Below are 20,618 nucleotides of genomic sequence, written 5' to 3' on the forward strand. Positions count from 1 at the left end.
GAAATGCAGTGGATGATGATGGCACGTCCATTACAGCGCCATTTGAACACCAGTCAGCGTGCTCTCCAGCTGACCTCGCACAATGAGCAGCGCTAAACAAATGGAGGATGTAAATCTCTCTTTGCTTATGCCTTGCAGCAGAATTACAGCACACTGGTTCGATTAAAACCAAGAACAAGGACCAAAGAGAAAGCGGCGTGGCAATACTGCAGATAAAAGCGGGCAAAACTAAATTTGGACTCCTGACAACATGTCCTATTTTTAAAGAGGTAAGAAGCATATTCTGGCCCCTGTCAAATTTGTTTGTTTTCTCATTACTCAACTTCAATCTCTCCTTTTCCTCTGTAATGACGTGCCGCCCTGCAAAGCATGAAAATAGAACAGAAGAGAACTGCCCTTTTATCATCTTAAGAGATTGCAGTTTTTGTACCTGCAAATCACATCTATATTTAGAGAGCGAGACGCTTGCCAGAGGCTTTGGGTTCAACACCATTTATCCATTTTCTGTCTCACTGTCTGCATTTTGCAATATGAGATTTCACCTTTCTAATGTGTTTCTTTGAGAGTTGGACCGAAACAAATGTATTCCATTTAGTATTTTTATGGTGATTTTACTTTAGAAGTTTTATTTTTCGGTATTTGTTGAGGCTTGGGATGTTTGCAGGAGAAGTTGTTTGTTCAGTTGTCCCGACTCAGATTTAAGTTTCTCCATTCTAACGGTTTCTACCCACCAATGATCGAGGATCAACGTCTTCATGTAATATAGATGTGTTTTTTATTAGAAATAAGTCACATTCATTTTGTGCTGTGAAAACTGTACATATACAGGAGGTAAAACAGAACATAATAAACAAAGTTGTGACAAGAGAATACAAATGGTTCTTCCGTACAAGTAACTCGAGGTATGAATCCAGTAGGACAAAGGAATTTGAACGGACAGGGGGGGGGGGGGGGGGGGGGGATTTGGCTGGTAGTACATACTACTGAGTTACTGACAAGGTTATCAAAAACACAGTTACAGAAGACGTGAGGTTCAATTACCCATCGCTACACAGCGGGGAGTAATAACAAATATCCTGAAGCACAGTTTATATTCATAGGCTATCATTCATTCTATATAATATCTGCTTTATAGAAGTACAATTATCTACCTGTCACATATAGAGCTCCAAATATGGAGTCTTGTGCTAACAAATCCCTAGTGAATAAATTCCTTGAATTACTAATACAGATTTGTCACACGATATTCTCAGAAAGCATCTATATGCTCCGTAAATATGAGGAAAATGGTAGAAAAAGTGTTGAAACGTTGGTAAGAAAAAATTCTGCCGAAATCATGATCAGTCTTGCTTGAGCATCAAGCGCCCATCATATTGAACTATTTCACGCTGATGGCTGAAAACACAAAATGTGTTGAAAGTCTCGAGGACCCCGGCGGCGCACTGGAAGTCATCACGGCGCCGGGAGCCTCTGCTCTGTCCAAAGAGTCCTGCAAGGCTGAGAAACAAAAGGGCGATGATGTGCGGTCTCGCTGAACCCTTGAATCCACATGTACGATATGGAAGAGCCTGCCTCTTGTGCCAGCTGAGAGGAGGGAGGGGTGGTTGTATCCTCCCCCCCCTCCCACAAAACGCCTCACATTTTCCACCCAGCGTTTTCCCCCAGAGTGCACTGCTCTTCCTGTGTGAGAGTCTGTGTTCCTCCCGGTGCTGGTGTTTTGGTTTTGAAGCAGAATGCTGGAGAAACCAGGACATTTTTTTGGGTAACTATCAACCTCCATCACCACTCGGTATGTTTGTCCCGATGCAGTCCGTATGGGCTCACAACACATTAAAGATGTATTGATCTTTTTTTTTAGCTTAATGTTGGAGGTCACGGCACAAAAACAATAGAAATTGTGCGTGACTGGGATGAAAAATCAAAATATAGGATATAAACTCAATAATGACACTAACAATGATAATCAGTAATCATTGGAATAATAATAACCATGGCGATAACAGCACTACGATGAAGCCTGCCCTCCAGTTGAGGAGTTATATTGTCAGTACAGAGTCTCGTGGATGAGGCTCATTTCAGGCTGTTTGAAGCAGTTCAAGGTTTGAAGCAGTACAAAACAAAAACACAGAAAAAAAAATGAAAAATGAACCCACAAACACAAAATGTGTGCGCCCATGTACAAAAGTGCAGTGTTGGATTGAAACGGGTCCCTTATGCTCTCTTGCCGTGTTCTATTTTGGAAGGTAACGTGGCTGGAAGAGAAGCAGCCGAGAGTTTACGGTCGTTCTCCCTTAGAAGGAGGGATGACAAACCGCATTTACGTGAACTCATTTTTTCTCCAAAGTCGAGTTGAAGGAAACTAGAAGCACAGACATGTCGACCACATCTTCTGAACCCAGGCTGAGGAGTTCAGGAATCTCCCAGTGAAGCATCGACGGAGCCACGGCCAGTCCTGGACCGTGGAAACCACTGATCTCTCAGCTAACCCTTCACAGCACTCTGACACGAGATGCTTTAAGTCCACACAGAGAAGCTACATCAAACAGCTCATCACTGCAGCCGCCGCATCCTCTCCTCCATCTCTCCCTTCCTTCCTGCTCTCGTTGAGGGGTGAAGACATTGATTCTGGGACCTACTTTCTCCCATTCTTGGATTCCTCTATACTCTATCCATTCAGGATCCCATTACCAAAGCAAAAAGGTGAACAAGGTGAAATCGGGTGGCTTCTCTAGCCCCCCTCCTTCCCCTCAGACCTCTGTCTGCAGGTCGATGATGTCCTGCCCCACCAGGGGGATGGTGGTGACGGCCTTCTCCCACTCGACAGAGTGCAGCTCCAGAGGCGAGGCGGCTAGGGGCTCCAGGTCTTTACGCACCCATGCGGGGGGCGACTGCTGGATCCCCCGGACTCCCTCCCACGGCCTCTCCAGAGGACCCTGCTGTTTGTCCTGTTGAGGCACAAAGAGGAGGAACTTTAATGCTGGTGTCGGCCATCAGCCTTGAGCAATTTCCTGATTCAATCAAAAAAATAATGAAATGGGCTTCATTTACATCAGAGGTGATTTTTTTCTAATAATGAAAGTCATGTTGCCATTTGGGGAAATTATTCCTCCTTGAGGCGAGTGTCATATCTGGTTGTGTGTCTGGTTTATAAGGCAGAGATCGTGAGTTTGTATATAAACACTCACACTGTGGTTCGTTTTGTCACTTCCTCCTGAAGACACACTCCATCTCACAGACTGTAAGAAGGAAGGAAGAAAATACATCCTTAGTCAAATGACCTCAAGGTAACCGACAACCGTGGTTCAAAGCAAACATCACTGGTTGTTTCAGAAGGTCATTTGCACATTATAAGAAGAATCTCTTTTTAACATTAAAACTGCCTCTGTTAGATTTCCCAGTATGTTTCGGTCGTCTCCTGAAATGAATGTTTGTGGGAATGGATGACGAGCAGAATATCCGTATTGATAGGTTACCTTGCTGTCGGAAGCAGGTGACTCTCTGTCTTTCTCGGCGTGATGCAGCTTCCTGTTTAGGTCCTGGAACATGTTCTGGTGGCGTTTCTTTGTGTGCATTATTTTCTAGGGAGGACAAAGAAGAAAAAAAATGTTATTCTCAAAATTTTAACACTTGCTACAATACATCACGTGACATTTATAATGCATTCAATAGCCAGATTACAAACTATATTTACCTCGAAGTCCAACTCAGCATATCGGGATTTCTGTCTCTGCAAAGAACACAAAAAGACAAAGAATGCTGGTTTAGTTTCAGTTCCATGTAAGAAACAACGCACAAGAATGCATCACACAACTATTCTGTAAGAGGTCGCACTATTCCACCCTCTTACCTCCAAGGAGCTCATGGACAGCGTGGAGATGGTCTCACTCTTGGACATCATGGAGTTCATGGACTCGAAGGTGTTCTCCAAGCTGCTGTGGGTGATGTGAGACTCGCTGGACATGTTGTGGATGTTCTGGATGGGCGAGTCCCTCTCCGAGTACGACACGCTGACCTGGTCCATGGGGATCGACTTGATCCCAAAGGCAGCCTGGGGCTCGGCGAAGGGCCCGCTGAGGTGCATCAGCCGGGCCTGGGGCAGTTGCTCCACGCTGATGTTGTATTTGGTGGGGTCGTCCTTGGGCTTGGACCTCAGGGTGGAGGTGGTGTTGGGCATGAGGACGTAGCTGCTGCCGTCGGAGATGCTCCCCTCGGCCTGGGCCCGAGCGAGATCGGCGTCCAGCTGCTTGAAAAGCTCCCCTTCACAGACGTACACGGGTTTCCCGCAGGTGGGGTCGACTCCTCCTGCCAGGCGGCTCTTCTCCCTCTTCAGGGTGAGGGTGTGGCTGGAGTATTCGGGAACCGCCTGCATGTGGCTCTTACTGGGCTTGGATGGCAGGGTGTGGAAGTTGGAGCCCATGGGAAGGGGCAGCTGAGGAGGGGGCATTTTCTCCTCGGAGGAGCTCTTCATTCCTTTTAGGAAAAATGAGAGAGTTGAAAAACAATAATGAAGCATGCGTCGCCTGAAAAATTAGTGCAATAAATATGTTCCCTTTTTATGCGCGATCAGTTTTAAGTGCAAGGCTCACAGAAATCACAAATGGAAAAATGGTTAAGAGCACGAGGGAAAAAAGGCTGAAAGGGGGTCTCACCTTGTCTGCTCGAATCGCCATCCTTTACGTTATCAGTCTGGTGATAAAAGAATAAAAATGTTCTATCAGTGCACGTAATGTATGCACATATTCATTTAGGGACAAAATGCAAGAGGCACTTAAGACATTAAAAAGGCAATAAGCCAAGAAATTTACCATAAGCTGGGAGTGTCCATTGTGAAGGGAACTGCCAGAGTCTCCATTGCCGTCGTCCTTGCGGTCAACTACTCTGCACTTTACGGCTTCTTGAACCTAATGGATGGAGGGAAAACTTCAGGAAATTGCCTTCGCATCACAGCTCACGTAACATCAAGGAAAAACAACCAGCGAGAACTATTTGAATTCTCTTTTTGCCTCACCTCTCTACGCAGGATGCAGTGCACCATGACAATGATGAAACCCTCCAGAGAGTCGAAGACGGCAAAGAGGATCTGGAAGAGGGCGGAGCGGCGGTCGGTGACGGCCAGGACGGCAGACATCCAGGTGAGGGCCAAGAGGGGCAGAACCACGCAGGAGCTCCACAGCGATGCTCTGCAGGGCGAGAGGAAAAACCACAGATTAGAATCACACGTCGGCAAAGAGCTCCGTCCCCTCCTGCTGCGTTGATTGTGAGGCTCGATATCAAAGCACATCATCAATACACCTGTAATGGCACTGATGAGGGCGATAAGCACAATACTCTGGCGTACGCAGGAGATCAATAAGACCTACCCGGCTCTCTCCTTCAGCTTCACGTCGGTGATGCCGTCCTTGGATACCAGCTTGTTGAAGACCAGAATACCAATGACCATGTTCACCTGTGTTTGCAAGGGGAGGGGGGGAAAAATGGATGAGACAATGTAATAATAGGTAATGCATTTATACAAACAGACTGCGTTTAGTGATGGACTGGGATGCCAAAGTCAAGAATGCGTACCAAAACAACAGCTGCGGCGGGGCCGACAAAGGAGTAGAGGAGTCCGCCCTCGAGAGACAGCCAGCAGCTAGAAACGGGAGTGAGAAGGAATATTAATGCTCGAGCTAAGGAAAGACAGAAAATGCAGGGAAAAGAGAAAAGGCAGGTTGAGATTAAACTCACTAGTTGACGGTGCCGTATCCCTTAGCCTTGGTGAAACCCACAGACACAGCCACCACCAGAGCAGGAAGGCCTGCAAGACAGAAGATACGCAAGAGGGGAAAGTTAGAACCCGACAGGATAAAAGGGTGAGGGAGGTGAAAAAAAAAAGCATATAGACAGCCGCTCTTACCCCAGCCTAAACACAAGAAGCGCTTGCGGATGATTCGGTTGCGCAGACGACCAGTGACAGCCATGTAGGACTGCCAAGCTTCTGTCAGCACCCAGCAGAAAGAGGAGAGGAAGAAGAAATGCAGGAGGGCGGCCACGAGAGTGCACACCACCTGTGGGAGGCCAGAGGGAAGGGGAGATAGGGAGGCAATCTGTGTCAGTGGCGCTGCTGCTTCGGGAAAAAAATAATAAATCCCCAAAGCGGGTTTCAGAGAGGGGTTTTAAAAAGAGAGAGGTCGGGATTGGCTGGGAAAAAGTGCCTTACCTTGTTGCGAGCCTGAGTTTGTCCGATGAGAATGAGGGCATTGGAGCATATGATGGAGAGGCAGAAGTTGATGAGGATAACAGAGCGCTCGGAGCGGATGTACCTGGAGGTTTGGGAGGGGAAAAAAAGGTACGAATTAGGGATGAGCAGGCTGAGGAGAGAGGGAGAGGAAAAACCAGAGCACACGGCGTATAACGTGAGAGGCCGACTTCGACGGTGGGGTCACTTACTTCCACACGGAGACGTAGATGATGATGAGGAGCAGCAGGGTGAGAGAGGAGACCCCACAGCCAACAATGAGAGTCACGGACGGGAGCAGTGCCTTGTCCATGATCTACAGAGAGGAGACAAGACCAAATATGCCTCTTAGAGCTGATTACAAAACACATTCATGCAGAGACACACACACACGAACACACACACCAGTGAAGCCGCTGGGCGTGTGCTATCTGGAAGAGCAGACAGCTCCCTGTAGGCAGACAGTTGAATGGCACAATCAGGCCACGGCTGAGGCAAGGTGACCCCAAGGTGAACATGTCAGAAAGATGGAGCGGCAAACTAAACAAATGGTCAGGGTCACTGCGGTTCTCCACCGAGCTTTTGAGTCAGCAAATGAGGCAAGGAGGATACTGCACATGTATCTCCCCACTAAGCAAAGAGGGGGGGGGGCAATTCCCAGGGGCAGTTCAGAGGGGTTGCTGTGTTCAGTCATTAGTTTGAGCTGCTACAGCAACCTTCTAATCATCATGTTCCCCCCCCCCCTCTTTGCCGTAGAGCAGCTCCTCACCCGTCCCAGCACGAGTGGACAGGTGGACCATTATCACCTGTGCATTAATCTGCCACCACCTGCCCTCCTGATCCCTGACAGCAGCTTAGCGCCTGCCACTGCCGGCGGCGGAGACCGCCCCGTGTTTCAAAACGGCACCGACCCTCTGGTGGGAGGGAGGAAACAAGGGGAGGGATTGCCTTTTGCCCGTCTTCCCTGCTGCTCAGTCACCCGGAGGGGAAGACGGGTCACCGCCGAACACACACGAATCTCAGAGACTCGCCAAAGCCCTCACTGCCCGGCTAAAACACAGGTGTGAAACCCCTCCAGCAGCTAATTGTGTGGTTTCACCGCGTCCATAATCCGTCTCACACATACTCCGGTGGCTTTAATGCTGCTCCGAGTTAATCTAACACCTCTGATCAGGTTGTTATCACCACAAAAGTGTGTGAGCCGGATGAAAAGGATGAAGACTCCCTCCTCGACAAATGTGCGATTGTATTTTTGGTAAATGGGGGAAAAAAAGGTGAGAATGGCTCCAAAAAGGTGAGTGAGAAAATGTCCTCAGATATAATAAATCTGCAGGTATCATATTAGCACAGAGAAAGGGGAAAGAAATAGACAACGCTTTGGCCTTCATTTGATTTATGATGGCCATAAATCTTTATATTACAAGCGCATGTGAAGCATGGCTCGCCATTGTTGATAGTGGATTTAAATGAAGCAACACTGAGCTTTAAATGATATTCTCTCCGTCTCTATATGTGCCGCACGTTGGCTCGTCGGATATCCAAAGCACAGCTGGTGAAGTCCAGCCTACGGCGGCCAAAGACTAATTTAGTGTGGCAAATTTGTTTCCAAATCTATCCAACTACATCAGAAGCGCCCCAAAACAGATGGCAGATAGCAGAGCGGTGAGCTGTCTTTTTGCTTCAGCCATTACAGAGTCTGGGGAATGAAAAAAAAATAAAAAAAAAATAACAAGGGCGATACAGTATGTTCTGTTCCCTCTCTTCCCGGTCTCTATATCTGGGTTGATGCCTGCACCATGGGCCTCGGAGTGAAATCCAGACAGCCAGTTTGACCTAAATATGATGCATGTCTTCTGCCTGTCCTTGACCGAATCCCATGTTCTCATTTCGAAACAAATGTGCAGAGAAACCCTTAAATAATTTGGATTTTTCTACTGTTTTTATTGATTAGCCCAGTGGTCAAGGGCATCTGTTGTTCTGAGTGTGTGGGCTGTTCCCCTGGAACGTTACGCTTCCAACACACATGATGCTTCAGGACTCCTGAAATGGGCCCGCATCGAATGAGAGCTAACACTGCGGTATCTCGCTGTTTTTCCACACCTCCCCGTCGCTCTCTCACTTCTTATGGCGTTCCTCATAAGGCTGGTAGGAAGACGTTATTGAAAACGTCCACGGAGCACATCAAAGGATGGCTAGAAAGGGAGGGGAGGGAGGGGGCATCAATGCATTACCAAATGTCTGTCTCTCATTGGACCGCCTCTCTGGCATTTTCAGGCTTGCTGCTGTGGCCAAAGAGGAGGGAGGAGGAGAAGGATGAGGAAGAGGGGAGGAGGGGGGAGGAGGTGTAATCGAGAATTCAGAGATACTGGCAGACTGGAATGATTGGTGCAGCTGCCTTTTTACTGTTGCGGGCGGTTGAAGGGAGGGGGTATGTGCAGCCTATAACAAATATGGGAGGTGCTGGTCGGACTGGCAACAGCGAGACAAATCTAGCATGTAAACAACAGGTTAGGGAGAAAGAAAAGCAGGAGACTATATGGGCTTAAAACACTGCAGTCCAAATTCTCCAGCTGCACACTCAATAATGTAGAAATGCACCTTTTTTGTTGCTCAAACTAATAGACATCTGTTGATTGTTTTGTATTTAGTGCAGCAGCAGCAGAACTGGACAGACCATGTCCTCTGTCCTCGGGCTGTCCAGATAAGAGACGTGTGTGTGTGTGTCCCCCCCCCCCTCATCATCTCAGTTATCAAAAAAATCACACAGGCCGAGTTTTGCGCTGCAGAAGCCGTTGCCACGGCAACTGGCGAACGAGCAGCTCGAGAGGCAACACAGTCTACGGGGGGGAAATTACACATTGTCTTTGCGCATGAAATAGCCTACATGGATGCGTAATGACTAAATGTTTCGGTAACAAAAGGCACGTTCCTCTGCACTAACTCTCTAATGTGACACGCATTATTCAAAATGCATGCATAATCAGACATTAAATGCAAAACCAGATTACACGATAATCAAAAAAAAAAAAAAAAAAAAAAATAAGTCATTTCGAGAGATAATAGTCGGATAATCGTTTCTTTTTTTCCATGCAAGCAACCACATAAACTGTTCCCCCCATAAAGGTGTGATAAACGTGTATTCGGTCGATTATGCAGCTGATTGCAAGCAAATTAACACCAATTAACGCGCTCGCGCACAATCGCAATTCGTCAAAAAAAAAAAAACAACAACCCTAAATGCAAATTCCTTCATATCAACATGTTGCTCGGTTATTATAAGACAGCCGGGCTGTTCCCCGATCAGCGGCACCTGCACGGAGACAAAGAGCTGCTGGCAGGCAGCGCTACAGCAAACCCGCTCGAAAACAACACGTTCACAATGCACCGCACACACACACACACACACACACACACACACGAAACATTCAAGACGAATGTTTGAGATAAAAAAAAACACGCACATTGTTAAAAGATATAAGACTTACCGAGTCGAAGTTGACGCGCGCTAAAATGGCGAAGGTGGAGAGGCTGTCACACACGCATTTGGTTCTGAATGAATGAACGGGGACCGCTCTGCAGCTCCGCGCAGACCAAGACCCGAGCAGAGAGGAACTGCACAGGGAAGGAGGGAGAGAAAGGACGGGTTAGGAGAGGAGACATCTGACAAATCTCTCATGTCACTGTCTCTTAATGACATTTCTTCACAGGATTTAGTGTGAAAAACACATTGAAAAGCCAAGAACACACATTGTTATATCACATATGATATTTAATGATATTTATATTTTGATAGAACCTGGGTTGCATGGACATATTTCATGGCCTTTCACATTGTATGTGATTTATAGCCATCTACGCCATGATGAATGATGATAGGCCTTCATAAATATCATTATTAGCATAATGTGTATCATTCCTTGTGAGGGTGAAGACATAAGATGATTGGCAACACTTGCCCTGTGTACTGGGGGGGGGGGGGGGGGGGGACAAAGGACAGTGTGTTCCCTCTTTTAGAAGAGAAGAGGGGGGTGTTGGGGGATGTGAAGACTATGAATTATGATTTATCCACAGTGAGGAAATCTACACTCTCCAACTGTTTGTGTTGACACAATCCAAAACAAAACGGAAGTGGATTTTGGAATAACATGCACAAATATCCTGACTGTACCCTTCCAAGCAGGAAGTACAATCCATAAGATTCATGGTAGACGCACTTATAGTGTGATGACTGAATCTACAGCAGATATATCATGCTTTTGTGTGTAAACTCCTAGCAGCGGATGAGCAGCGTCCTCGGGCTCAGGCTGGTGAATACAGAGGGGCATCGTGGCCAGCAGGTTCGGCCTGGTGCACGGTGTCACTGGGGGGGTGGGCTCGGCCGCGGGGCAGTTAACTGTGATGGCATCTAAGCAGGCTTGGCTGCACGGTTTAATGCGCGTTGTGCCCGAGCCGCCGTATCATGCAGACGGGTGAAATGTCGCGTGATGCAAAGTGAGCCAAAAAAGGCATGTGTGGCCCTGCGATTCGTACATTTCGAGCCTGTCCGTCCTATCGCTCCCCGTCATTTGTTCCCTATCTTCGCTCACAAAAAGCTGCAGAGCATTTTTATCTGTATCCATCTGGTTAAAGTTCACTGGCGGAGGAGCTAATGGAGCAGTTCCTGTGATCAGACATATGCAGCTCTGCAAAGAAGCACTGACCCCAGACTCTGCCATCAGCCAAGAGCTCCCTCCTCTCTTCCGTCTCTACCCTGCCATTAATCACATCCGCTGTCAGAAATGAATCTAATTTGACTCGAGGCACATTGCCCTTCTTCCGACTGTATAATGTTTTCTCCTTCGACTCACTTTTGCTGTTGCTTATGCTCGGACTCTGTTTATGTAAAAAGGTGTGTGTGTGTGTGTGTGTGTGTGTGTGTTCATTTCTTATCCGTCCACAAGTGTACAAATCTATCTAAATGCAAATGGTCCACCTGTGTATTCTCCAGGAGGGCAGAGTAGCCGTGGGCAGATTGATCCAGGCCAAGAGGAGCGTACTGTCGTAAGTCATTCAAATGCATCTGAGCATCTTTAAAAACTCCCCCCACGCGTCGTACCCATTAACCCCGGCGGTGACACATGAACGCCAACTTAAGAGGTGAGGGAGGGACAGCCGCCATTGTCTTTAGATCGACGCCCTGCCGTGTGACCTATAGGGACGCCGCCATGAGTTTATTCACTGATGCATACAAGGCTGGAAGTGATGCCTGTGTGTGTGTTTTTTTTCCGGTTCGGTCTCGCAGGGAGACTGCCGGATCGAAGTGGAGTGTCACTCAGCTACAACCACCGAGGATCACTGCGGATGTCATTTAAGTCCATGTGTCATGCAGTAAAGTGTGTCAGACAGCCGAGGGAGGCCCGGCGCTTCTGGCTGGGAGAGATGGGTCAACATGTTGTGGCTGCTTTGTCCTCCTTGTCAGCAATGACTGACATGGAAAATGGAACTTTATTGCTCTCTCTCTGGTGTAGGTATGATGGTGAGGGGGGTTGTATGTTCCTGTGACAGATGTATGACTGACATGAGCTTACAAGGCCACCCCGGACAGAAAATATACTTGAGTGATGGTCACACGCACATCCAAGACAGAAAAACAACCGTGGTCAACACTTACGTTTCGCTCTCGTCCCAGGAGAGGCACGTCTCATTGGTGGTGCCCTACAAAGAGAGAAAAAAAAAGAGAGAGGCAGATGGAGAAGTCAGTGTGAGGAGTCTCTGCAGAGAAAAAGGGAAATGTGTAGGTTGGGGGGTGGCGTACTATAAATGTGTGAGATGCAACAACTTGCTGCCAGCCACCTGCTCACACGTTCTCGCCACCCTCCCCCGTAATACACTTACAAAAAAAAAAAAACTAAAAACGGCTTCTTATCGGCTGCAGGGACTAATTACTGTGCATGCTTTTCTCATCATCGCCGACCGACTGTTGGGTTCGGCTGTGATCTTTGCCGGGGCTCCAGCCGACACAAGTAGAAGTAAAAAGTCACAGTGTCAACTGCAAATGTCAACAGAATGTCAGGGTGTGTGCACCGCGGTGAGCAAACACCCGGAGGGGGGGGGGGGTTGGTATTTTTTTCCCGTGAAGGCTCCATTAGAGACTTACGTTGTGAAGGTGGGGGAACTCGATCTCGACGGGGGTGGACAGGAGAGCCGGCGTGGGCTTGACGATCACCGTCACCACCTTGGAGTTGAGCAGGGTGGTGTTACTGCGGAGGGAGAGAAAAATGCCCATCAGTGTCGTCCATTTGAGACGTTATGGTTGTATGAGTATGTGCACGGTGGGTATATGTGAGGCCTTACATATGAGAGAGGAAGGGAATATAAAAGTAAATGAGTGGCGCCATCTGGTGGCGACATACTATATTTCACATATAAAAGCAGGAAAATTGTCTTACCTCTGGAAGGGCAGAATAGAGGCGAGGTTTCTGTAGAGGACGATGCCGGTCACAAAAGCATCATTGCCATCTGGAATAATCAAAAAATCTTTAGACTCAAATTCACAAAACCCAACATGAGTCGATGTAGTAATGATGTCTGATTGAACCTACCAGCCTGTTCAATGGACAGAGCGTCGCGGGACACCGAGATCTTCTCCTCAGAGGTCCGGACCCAGTCCAGCATGCCCCTCCAGCCCTTCACGGGGAAGGTGAAGTTGGAGTTTGTGGATGTCGGCCGCTTGTGGATGCTCAGCACTGAGAAACATTGAGGGACAGGAGCTTCGTCAGTGAACAGCACTCAGAACTCGCAGCTTTTTTTCTTTTTTTTTTTTCTTTCCTGTACAGTGTGTTGAATCGACCAATGCCAAGGACATCTCGGTTTCATGCGTCATGTAACCATTCTCAATTAAACCCTGTGAGAATGTCACCCTCACCGAGTCCAAAGAGTCACAGAAGTCACAGAGAGTGACTCAGAGTGTGAAGTTTACAGTTATTTACAGATTGATGAAGTATACGCGTAAAAGGCCATATGTACGCAATATAACATTAACTCCAACATCTTGGGAGGGATGGCACGGGTAATGTGGTATAACCGGTGGACTTGACACCGTGTCAAAGTGGTAACTGATGCATTCTGCTGCTGCTTATACGGACTCGGGTTCACGAGCGGGATTAAGATTGATGCACTCTCTCCGGCTGGCGAGAGGACAAATCATCCTGACTCGACACACGAGCGGAGAGCAGCTGGCAGGGGAAATTAGGGCTCACCTAAATTCTCGGTGACTTCGTAAATGTCCTGGAAGCCGCTCATTTGCATACCGATCATGTCCACAAAGTCCTCGACAAGGCGGAGGAACTCCTTAACATTGGCGCCCATCTGGATGAAAGACGAAAGGAAAGGGAAGAGAGGAAACGTGTCAGAAAGAGGGGAAACATGCAGCCGAGGGCTTATCCATTATATGCAATTTACACAATTAGTATAATTGAGCACTGCTCATACATGCCCATATTAGGATTTCCTATTCTCTATCAGTCCGGCTTCTTTCAAAGCACTCGGAGTGAAAAGAAGAAGAAGAAAAAAAAACCACACCAGTTGCTGCTATGCAACCTCGGACTTCCTTAAAGCCATAAATGGGCAGGCTGTTGATTCATACTCTTTTTTTCTTCCCCTCTCACTCGGTGAAAGGGAGGGCTGCCTGACTTGCGTGTCTCTGACGCAGAACTGCAGCGATGTGGGTGCAAGGTGTGTGCTAGTATGCGATGTGCTCGCCTGTGTCCCCTCACAATCGCCTATCGCTACGTAGGACGGCATAGAGACTCACAGATTGCACAGTGGGCGCAGTGATTCTCCCATGATTCAACCTCACTCTTCATCTCTCTCTCTGTCACCTTGAAGCTTCTCTCTTGTCGCACAAATACGTGTGCAGAGTCTGACGTTAGTGCAACTTTTCTACACTTTGACTCCATTAGCAGGAACACTGCTGCGATTTAAAGAAAGTACATTCAACAGGTGGTTGATGTTCTGAGGTCATTTTGTTCTTATTCTCATCTGTTGTTTGGATGAGTAAAAAAAAGGGCTTTTGGGAGTGTTAATCACTGCACTAGTCATGGATGCTCTCGGATGAGGAGGAGGCTCTTTTGACATTTATTCACACTGCAACGCTCCCCTGCTCATATTCACTCTGGAGCACTCACACACACACTTTCTTATCACGTACCAGCTGTGCCTCTTCCCATTTGTCACGGTGTTCCTCCTTCAGTAAGTTGCTGATTGTCTGGACGTAGTTCTGCAGATCATTAAAAGGGAGGCGAGAGGTGTGAGATGATACCAAATCGAGCTTAATTAGAAACTATCTTAGGTCAGAGAAGTGCACGCCGGAGAGTTTCGCAATATATCATCAGCTTACCTCGACGTCAGCGTTGCTCAGCCTGAGCCGGGTTCCCTTGTACAGTTCAGTGGTGTTCTTCAGGACTTCCATGGCGGCCAAGAGGTCGCCGCTGTACGTGGCCCCTTCGTCCGAGGAGAATCTCAGACGTGAAACCACCTCGGCGACCCCGTCTACGCTCTGCCCCACCTGCGCCTTGGAGTTGTAGTCCCTCGACTGCAGGAGAAGAGTCGGGAAGGTTAATCTGAATCTGTGATGTGAAATTAACCGTATGAGGACAAAACAGGGGGCACGTTTCCAGGGCTTACCAGCATCTGAATGTTCTCATAGTTGTTGGAGACACACTTGATGTGAGTTGGGCTCTCCCAGGAGGCAAGACCTACAGCGTCCAGGGTGCACCGGCGCAGAATCAGGCCTGTTAACGAGAGAGCGTACGATCTTGTAGTTGCCGTTATGGAGGGGGGATAAACAGTAGAACATGCACAAAGTAAAACAGACAAAGCATATGGCTGACTGTGTACCTGCGGCATCAGCAGGGCAGGCGACGGCAGCCATGTCTCCGGCGGGGGTTTTCTTCCACACGACCTCTCCATCGTTCTGCTCAGGGCAGATCTCATGGGGCTCTATAAAGTTACAAGGATAATTAGGAGAGATACGTTATCTCTTTTCCTCATTGGATCGTATTGGAGTGTGGTCACACTTATGCAGCATATAGGAGTTACTAACCAGGGCATCTCTTCTCATTGCAACGCTTCTGCTCTCCCTTTTCACCGGGGCAAGGCTCTCCGCCGAAGAAAGGCCCCTCGCAGACCCTCTGTCTCTGCTGGGAACCTCCACCGCAAGTCTTGGTGCAGCTTCCCCAGGAGGTCCACGCATGCCAGCGTCCGTCAACTAAAGACAGAGAATACGCCACAGCATGAACACCATTTCCATTGATGTTTTATGTGGATGCTGACTACTGACTATTGAATATGTGAATTCCTTTTTACCGGGGCATTCTTTCAGGAAGCAGTTTGATGACTCTTTCCAGCTGCCGTGGCACTCGGAGCCCCCATAGGACGGACCGTTGCACTCCCGGATCCTCTGCATGGTGCCGTTGGAGCAAGAAGCAGTGCATGCACTCCAGACAGACCACTCATTCCAGGATCCGTCCACTAGAGGGCAGCAGAGGATATGCAGAATAGTTAGAGAGAGGGCCACTGTAATCGCAACACTGACTCACTGATGCCATAAACATTTCACATGACCAACTCAGTTATCGGCTATGGTGAGAAGACCATTTTTCAATAAAAAAGTAAATCATGTGGATCTTGATAGTGAGAAGTAATGCTACTCTAAAAACTCTATAGGAGATATTATTTAATAAAGGTCATTTAAACATAACTAAGAAGGAATAATGATTGACCACAGGAAAACATCATATTCCAGATTTGATTTGGTGCTAGAAAAGAAAAGAAAAAGAAAAACTTCTATCATTTAACGACTAAATGCTGCCTTGCAAGATGATAAAATAGATGGAATAAAGAGCAGAATCTTAATAACAATTTAAATTGGTTGAAATAAAACAAATCTATCACGCTCAAGGGGCTATTTAGGATGACTCAGTTTAGTAAGTCCTTCCATTTCAAATGCAAAGCCAAACCATCTCTCAGTAATGACTTTGCCTCACAGTCCATCCTCCCTTTCAGACATTAACAGTAATTAAGCTGTGGCCAATTAAGACGTCTGCTGATGGCAACATGAAAAGGAAATATATAATATAGAAAAATCACTTTTTGAAATAAAAGCACACGTGATGAGAATTACCATCAAACACCAAGTGGGAAAAGCTAACAGTAAAAACTGCAGTTGTGACTTCAAAATGAGTCAAATCCTTTCAGCACACAAGCAGGCGGCAGTAAGAAAGGCTCTAATATGTTGAGTGTCTTCAAGCACAGCATGAGTCATTATTAAAGAGGCGCTGACAAATGCCCACAGAGGCTTTTATTCTGCCAGTGCGTCAGATGCAATGTCAAACCTGCCACTGCAGTAGCTGCGGAGGTGATGCCAGTGAGTGGTTTAATCACGTCTTGTGGATGAATAACTTAGCTAAAGTGTCAAGTAATTATGTATGCATTGTACTGTATATCATCAAAGTCAGCAATAACAAGAAGTTAAGATCTCTCACCTGGGCAGACAGCGATGTTGCAGAACTTGGTTTGTCTCGTAGGGCCGCGGCAAGGCTCTCCTCCGTTCTGGGGCTGCTTGCATGTGCGGGTGCGGTCACGGTAACCACGGCCGCATGTGGACGAGCACAGGCTCCAGGGGGTCCACTCATCCCAAGCTCCATCCACTACACGTCGGCGACACAGAGGGGTGATTGGTTTGTTAAAAACAAAACTGTGCAACTGGTATTTTTAATTCACTTGAGGTTTTAACAGGCTGCACCCCATTGGCACTATTGTAAACTCGCCACTAGATGGGGCAGACTAAATGCACACATTATTAGTGTGGTTGATATTGAATTGCAGCCTCTTTTCCATGCTCCAAATCACCTTGTGTGAAAGCTCAAAAGGCCTCTCTAACTTGTCTCCCTTTGTGACTGTTGCAGCAGGAAATCATTAAGGGATAATAAGGGTTTTTACTTCCATTGTGTTCCACAAAAAAGCCCATTCACATTTTCAAGATCACACTTCTCTTTTTCGCCTTTCTCCCCCTTGTCGTGCTCAGGTTAGAGAGGAGGCAGCGGGCAACTCACCGGGGCAGACGGCTGTGTTGTTGCAGGGCCGGTTCTCACGCAGGGGTCCGGTGCACTGCGTGGTGAAGGAGGAGGTAGCGCACACGCGGGTGCGGCTCTGCCAGCCCTCTCCACAGGTGATGGAACACGCGCTCCAGGGGGACCACTCGTCTGTCTTAACCTCTTCTGTATGAACATGAATTAAGGGGTCAGCACACACAGGTCCTCAACACTTGGTAAAAGTTTAGATGCTTTGTTGCACTTTTTTTTTTTGTAAAACAAGAGCTTCCCCACACCTGTTTGGGTTGCAATAATGCCATGGGTAGAATCATCAGCATTGTCTCTCTTCATTCCGATGATGGCTCTCAGACCCTGGCTCCTGCTGCGCTCTTTGCCTGAGAGAATTTGAAACATGATGCATGATTATCTCGCTGAATGGGAGCCAGCTGCAGCCGAGTGCTTAATGATTAAATGACAGGTGTGCTTACCAATGCAGGGCTGAGGGTTGCAGGCCCGTCCCTCTTCAACCGTTCCCGCGCACACGCCGTCCTCGGGCTGGCAGCCCCGGCTGCGCACCTGAACTCCGCCGCCGCATTCCTGGCTGCACACGGACCAGCGGCCCCAACCAGCCCAGCCCTCTGAGGGAAGAGGAAATGAGGAAGAAAAGATATTGAGCAAGGTTGGAACTGATGTCGTCAGAAGAAATGACTAGTTGAAATTAAGTTGATATCTACACCTATTGTGCATGAGTCTTCAAATACTCCCTCTATGTATGAGAACAACATGTGAGTATAATTCTTTCTTTCTGTACGGAGAACGAGCAAGGACGAGCTCTTGAGCGGAGCCGAGCACTCAACCCAATGGGCGTCGCATTTGAAACGGTGATTGTTTGCTTTTAACAACTTGCGGTGAACCGCGGGAAGAGTGGTGTGTGAGGCTGACAGGTGCGTTGCTATGCCAACCACGAGTGCCGCACTTACGAGTTCCGCCGCCAGCTGACTGTGAGGTCTTTGTGCTCTTTTCAATTCCCACCCCCCCCTCTCCCCTCCCCAACCCCAACACACAAACACGCCCTCTATCCCTCCCGAAGCCCAGACTCCTTGCCAAGAGTTAAACCTAACGTGCTTGCCTTCGGAGAGCTGGTGATGTGTGCCGATCGGGCGTTCTTGCCAATGAGGCCTCCAACACCTTTGATTTACTTCTCATTACTTTGTGGCGGCGGAGTGCACATCGTCTGCTTGCTGTTCTCCAGACATGGATCATTAACCTCAGCAGCTCCTAACTGACAAACACTGAGAGATAGCAGGGATGGAGACCACCTGCAGAGCTGTAGGGTCCTGGAGAACATGACCCCCCAATCTAGCCTCGTGGATGTCATTACAAAACAGGGGAACACGCTGCTTCTGTTTCTTTCGAGGCGAGATGTTTAGATAAACCTCCTGAGAGTTTTCTCCTACTTTCTATCACGTCTTACAGATGGGTTCACTTAGGTTCAAACAGGTTGCAAACTTACTGATAATCTCAGCATCGCGTCCGTTGTCTCTGGGAACAGCCAGGCATTTCTCGACATAGACGCCGCCCCTGTAGCAGCTTCCTGGCTTCCTCTTTGGGGCCTCCCAGCACTGGCAGGGTGTGTTCATGATGCCACAGGGATAATCATGGGTGCTACTGGACAGGCACTTTTCCAGCCACTGGCACAGCATCTGGCAGGCGGGCATGCTTGGGTTCCTCTTCCCCACGACCAGAAACTCGGCCTTGAACTCGCTGACGTCGTTCTGGCCCTCCAGCATCTCCACGCCGTTTCTCGCCGCCACCTTGCGGATCTGCAGGAACTGCTTGCTGGACTCCAGGTAGGTGACGGTGGTGGAGGCGTCGCACAGCCGGACAACCTCGTCGAAGCTCTCCATGCCCAGATAGGTACGGGAGGTCTCGATGAAGGAGTCGAACTGGAACGTCTTGATCTGGCGGGGCATGCAGGAGTCGGTGGGCTTGGTGATCTTCATGTAGACGGTGTAGCGGCGAGGATCGGGGTTCTGCAGGGTCCAGGAGCAGGGCGTGGAGTGCAGGGTGGTCGCGGAGGAGAACACGCCGAAGAAGCGACTCTGTTCCAGGGTGGCGCAGGTGGGGGAGGCGGGGCCGGAGGGAGTGCAGGAGGTCAAACCGAAGTAGAGCAGTATGAGGGCCACACAGGGGCCGGTAAGAGCTGACCACGCCATTGGGTCGGCTTATGTGGATGTTTTTCCGACTCTGTTACAAATTGCTGCACAGATCGTTCTCTGAAACTCCTCTGAAGAGCTGTTTGTAGGCTTTAGTTGTATCAACGAGCTGCAAAGAAACAGGGAATGAAAAAGAGGAATGTTCAGTCATGATACGACTATCTAAATATGCAGGATAAGAGTGCTAAATGAAATGCATTTCCCCCCACAGTATTCATGAGATGCATTTTAATTGGACCCAGTGTGGAAATTAGATTTATACATCAGGGATTTGCCTCTGATCAGTATCATAGCATTTCAGGGCAGATTGAGTGATCTGAAATGCCCAGTTCTTCAGGACATAATTGCGCTGGCACTGCAATTACAGTCCTTCACAGCAGGCTGGTATCTCCGAGCTCCTGCTTTGTCCTCCCACACACTGCACTGAACTGCGAAACATGTGCGTCAGACTGACGTCCATAGAAGCATTGCCACTGGCAACCACAGACGCCTATTGCTTCCACTATTTGTGCGATACACTCCTCCTATACAGCGGAAAACGAGAGGAGAGGTTGTCCACGGAGAAGTGTAATTGCATTACCTGTTGTGACACCTCGAGTCACTTCGGGGACATTTCCTGCATACCCGAGCAGAGTTAAAGTTAAATGAAGTAGGCGTCCAGAGTAATAAATGACAGTCACTCTTGCATATTAATGCACATACATCCAGACTAACGAAGATGCATCAATAAAATCTAATCAAATGATGCATTTTATGCACGGATATCATCCCACATATGTGCTTTATGTAAACTTGCAGAAACGATTGACTTTTTGCCACCGACTGCCTGCAGAAAGAGAGCGAGAGTCGAGATCTCTGCATCTGCCTGGACCGGCTGAAATAATGCAAGATGCTCCGTGGAGCGCAGAGGAGGGGAAGAAACACTGTTGCTCAGCAACCTCTTTCAAAAGCATTCAGAGTGATTCTTATGCCATCTCATGTTTTCCTTATATCCGGTCCTTTGTCACTGATGGTTGTCACTGAAGCAGACCAAGGAAATCATAATGTCTGTGTGTATGAAGATGTTATATATGGCTTAGCGATAAATGCCTGTTTATGACTGCTGGGTTAATC

The 20,618-nt window shown here is 48.0% G+C and overlaps 1 protein-coding gene across 3 annotated transcripts; it reads right to left on the bottom strand.

Moving 5' to 3' along the window:
- Window positions 1-769: 769 nt before the first annotated feature.
- LOC311027678 (adhesion G protein-coupled receptor B1-like) lies at window positions 770-19,519 on the bottom strand. 3 transcript variants are annotated; one of them, XM_084031806.1, is made up of 31 exons: window positions 18,803-19,519; window positions 17,778-17,927; window positions 17,586-17,684; window positions 17,311-17,475; window positions 16,741-16,905; window positions 15,563-15,727; window positions 15,300-15,464; window positions 15,095-15,196; window positions 14,882-14,988; window positions 14,595-14,789; window positions 14,406-14,474; window positions 13,456-13,564; window positions 12,799-12,942; window positions 12,646-12,715; window positions 12,354-12,456; window positions 11,868-11,911; window positions 9,703-9,829; window positions 6,430-6,533; window positions 6,200-6,302; window positions 5,897-6,047; window positions 5,728-5,797; window positions 5,566-5,632; window positions 5,361-5,446; window positions 5,009-5,180; window positions 4,806-4,901; window positions 4,650-4,686; window positions 3,848-4,470; window positions 3,692-3,727; window positions 3,474-3,578; window positions 3,186-3,236; window positions 770-2,945 (listed from the first exon to the last, which is right to left on the bottom strand). In XM_084031806.1, exons 1-31 carry the CDS (start codon window positions 19,503-19,505, stop codon window positions 2,748-2,750), a joined length of 4,581 nt encoding a protein of 1,526 aa, XP_083887932.1. In that variant the 5' UTR covers window positions 19,506-19,519; the 3' UTR covers window positions 770-2,747. The 3 variants fall into 3 exon arrangements, with proteins under 3 accessions (XP_083887932.1, XP_083887933.1, XP_083887931.1); XM_084031807.1 differs by having other exon boundaries at window positions 17,311-17,470; window positions 17,584-17,684; XM_084031805.1 differs by having other exon boundaries at window positions 5,728-6,047.
- Between the last annotated feature and the right edge of the window lie 1,099 nt (window positions 19,520-20,618).

The sequence above is a fragment of the Eutrigla gurnardus genome (assembly GCF_963514095.1).
Source record: "Eutrigla gurnardus genome assembly, chromosome: 17".
NCBI classification, from domain to species: Eukaryota; Metazoa; Chordata; class Actinopteri; order Perciformes; family Triglidae; genus Eutrigla; species Eutrigla gurnardus.

Coding starts and splice junctions, on each gene's coding strand:
- LOC311027678 (XM_084031805.1), bottom strand. CDS start 19,505: ATGGCGTGGTCAGCTCTTACCGGCCCCTGTGTGGCCCTCATACTGCTC. Junction 15,465..15,562: donor CTTCCTGAAAGAATGCCCCG/GTAAAAAGGAAT, acceptor CTCTGTCTTTAG/TTGACGGACGCTGGCATGCG. Junction 4,687..4,805: donor ATGGACACTCCCAGCTTATG/GTAAATTTCTTG, acceptor TTTTATCACCAG/ACTGATAACGTAAAGGATGG.